The sequence below is a fragment of the Cyprinodon variegatus genome, unplaced genomic scaffold (assembly GCF_000732505.1).
Source record: "Cyprinodon variegatus isolate N-32 unplaced genomic scaffold, C_variegatus-1.0 Scaffold582, whole genome shotgun sequence".
In the NCBI taxonomy this organism is placed as follows: Eukaryota; Metazoa; Chordata; class Actinopteri; order Cyprinodontiformes; family Cyprinodontidae; genus Cyprinodon; species Cyprinodon variegatus.
The window spans coordinates 533306-534991 of NW_015151035.1; the positions used below are offsets into that span (position 1 = coordinate 533306).

At 38.8% G+C, this 1686-nt stretch overlaps 1 protein-coding gene across 1 annotated transcript in view; it reads left to right on the top strand.

The window, feature by feature from the left end:
* LOC107095889 overlaps positions 1–1534 on the top strand; it is an 11898-nt gene extending 10364 nt beyond the window's left edge. The window contains exon 5 of the mRNA XM_015392256.1: positions 987–1534. Coding sequence (XP_015247742.1) covers positions 987–1534 — 548 coding nt within the window. The remainder of the gene's footprint in view (positions 1–986) is intronic.
* The last annotated feature ends 152 nt before the right edge of the window (positions 1535–1686 follow it).

The window sequence follows — 1686 nt, forward strand, 5'->3', positions numbered from 1 at the left end:
AAAAAATATTTTTTGTCTGATTCTTTGATTAATCGAAAAAATAATTGGCAGATTCATCGATTTTTAAAATAATCGTTAGTTGCAGCCCTACATACATTTCTTAATATTTGTAGATTCACTCCCAGAATGTTTGAGATACAAGAACTTAAAGATGTTAAAGATATTTTCTAATCAATATTTTAGATAAAAGAATGAAAATAGAAGATTATCATCATATTAGAAATACACAAACATACAATATGTAGTTTCCTTTCATCTTATTTAAATTACATACATTTGGACCGGGACGCTGCCAGGACTTTGGGGCCCCATGAAAAACATTGATAGTGGTTAACATGTGTCCTTATGATTCAATCAGAAAGGCTCAGTGATCTGCAGGATTTATCTCAAGTGATACGAATAGAATAGGTTCAGCATTCAGCAATCTAAACTTTTCAGTCAATCCCCGTTTCTTAACCAATCAGGGACTGGAAATGGTTGTGATGTAGGGCGAAGAGGTGCAGTGGAGACAGTTTTTCTCACCCAAGAACTTACTGGAGGGTGATCAGTCCTCCTGTGAGGGACAGCAGAGTCTAGTACTCTGTCTTGGACAGACAAAAGTACTACTGAAGGGAACCGTCATCCAGTTGCAGTTCCTAGAGCAGGTGGTGGCACTGGCCGAACTGGGAGCAGCTTTTGTGGATCCAGTGATGCTGACACTGTCGTTGGGCTCAGATCAGTTTAACAGATGGCAGGAACTAACACAGAAATGGATGCTCGTCCTATTTGATGGCGCTATAAAAGAAATAGAGCAACATCTGACCACATGTCTGTGGGAAATATTTGTGAGTGAACAATGAAACAATGTTTGTGTTCTTCGTGAACAAACCTCCACATTAAGGTATAAACATCATTAGTTGGTTGTGTTTGTTTCATAGAAATCTGTTGTAATAATTAATAGTCTGTGTCTATGCATAATGCTTATGTTGGTCCTTTTTCTCTTATAGTTAAAAACCCTCGATTTGATGAGCCGTGTGATGAAGGGAGCCAGGAGAGCAATTGCGAGAGCGACCCTAAATTAATTTCTCCTGGATACATCAAACCCTTGGTAGCAGGGACCGCCTGCAGCTTCTCAGAGACCAGGATCCAAAGCCTTGTTTCTACCAGCACTGCCTCAGACACCTCAGGGGGGGGCTGTTCAGTCCAGGACCAGCCCCTCTCCTTTGATCAGACACGGTTAGCGGTGGCTGCAGCCGCATTCAGAGGACCAACTCTGCATCACAATTCATCTCTAACTCCAAACCTCGCCTGGATGCTGCAGTCTGGCCTTCCAAACCTCAGTAACTCACAAACTGTTGCAATTCAAAGCTGGAAGCCAGAAAAAAACGAGGGGACAACAAAAGAGTTTTTAGTAGTCAAATCAGAACAAAATATTGTTCAGGACAAGTCAAACTTTGGAGCAGCATCTGACTTACAAACCACAAAGGAGAAGAGTGGACATATCCTGGGACTTGATTGTTACTCCTCCTCTGATGAGGAAACAAACACATCGTAGTTTTTGTCATTTTAAATGTATTGTTTCAAATATTTAAACTAAATTAAAGAAATATTTTTCATCATGATTGTCATATTTCTTAACCTGAACACTATACATATATATATATATATATTTATTTATATATTTATATATATATTTATATATATATT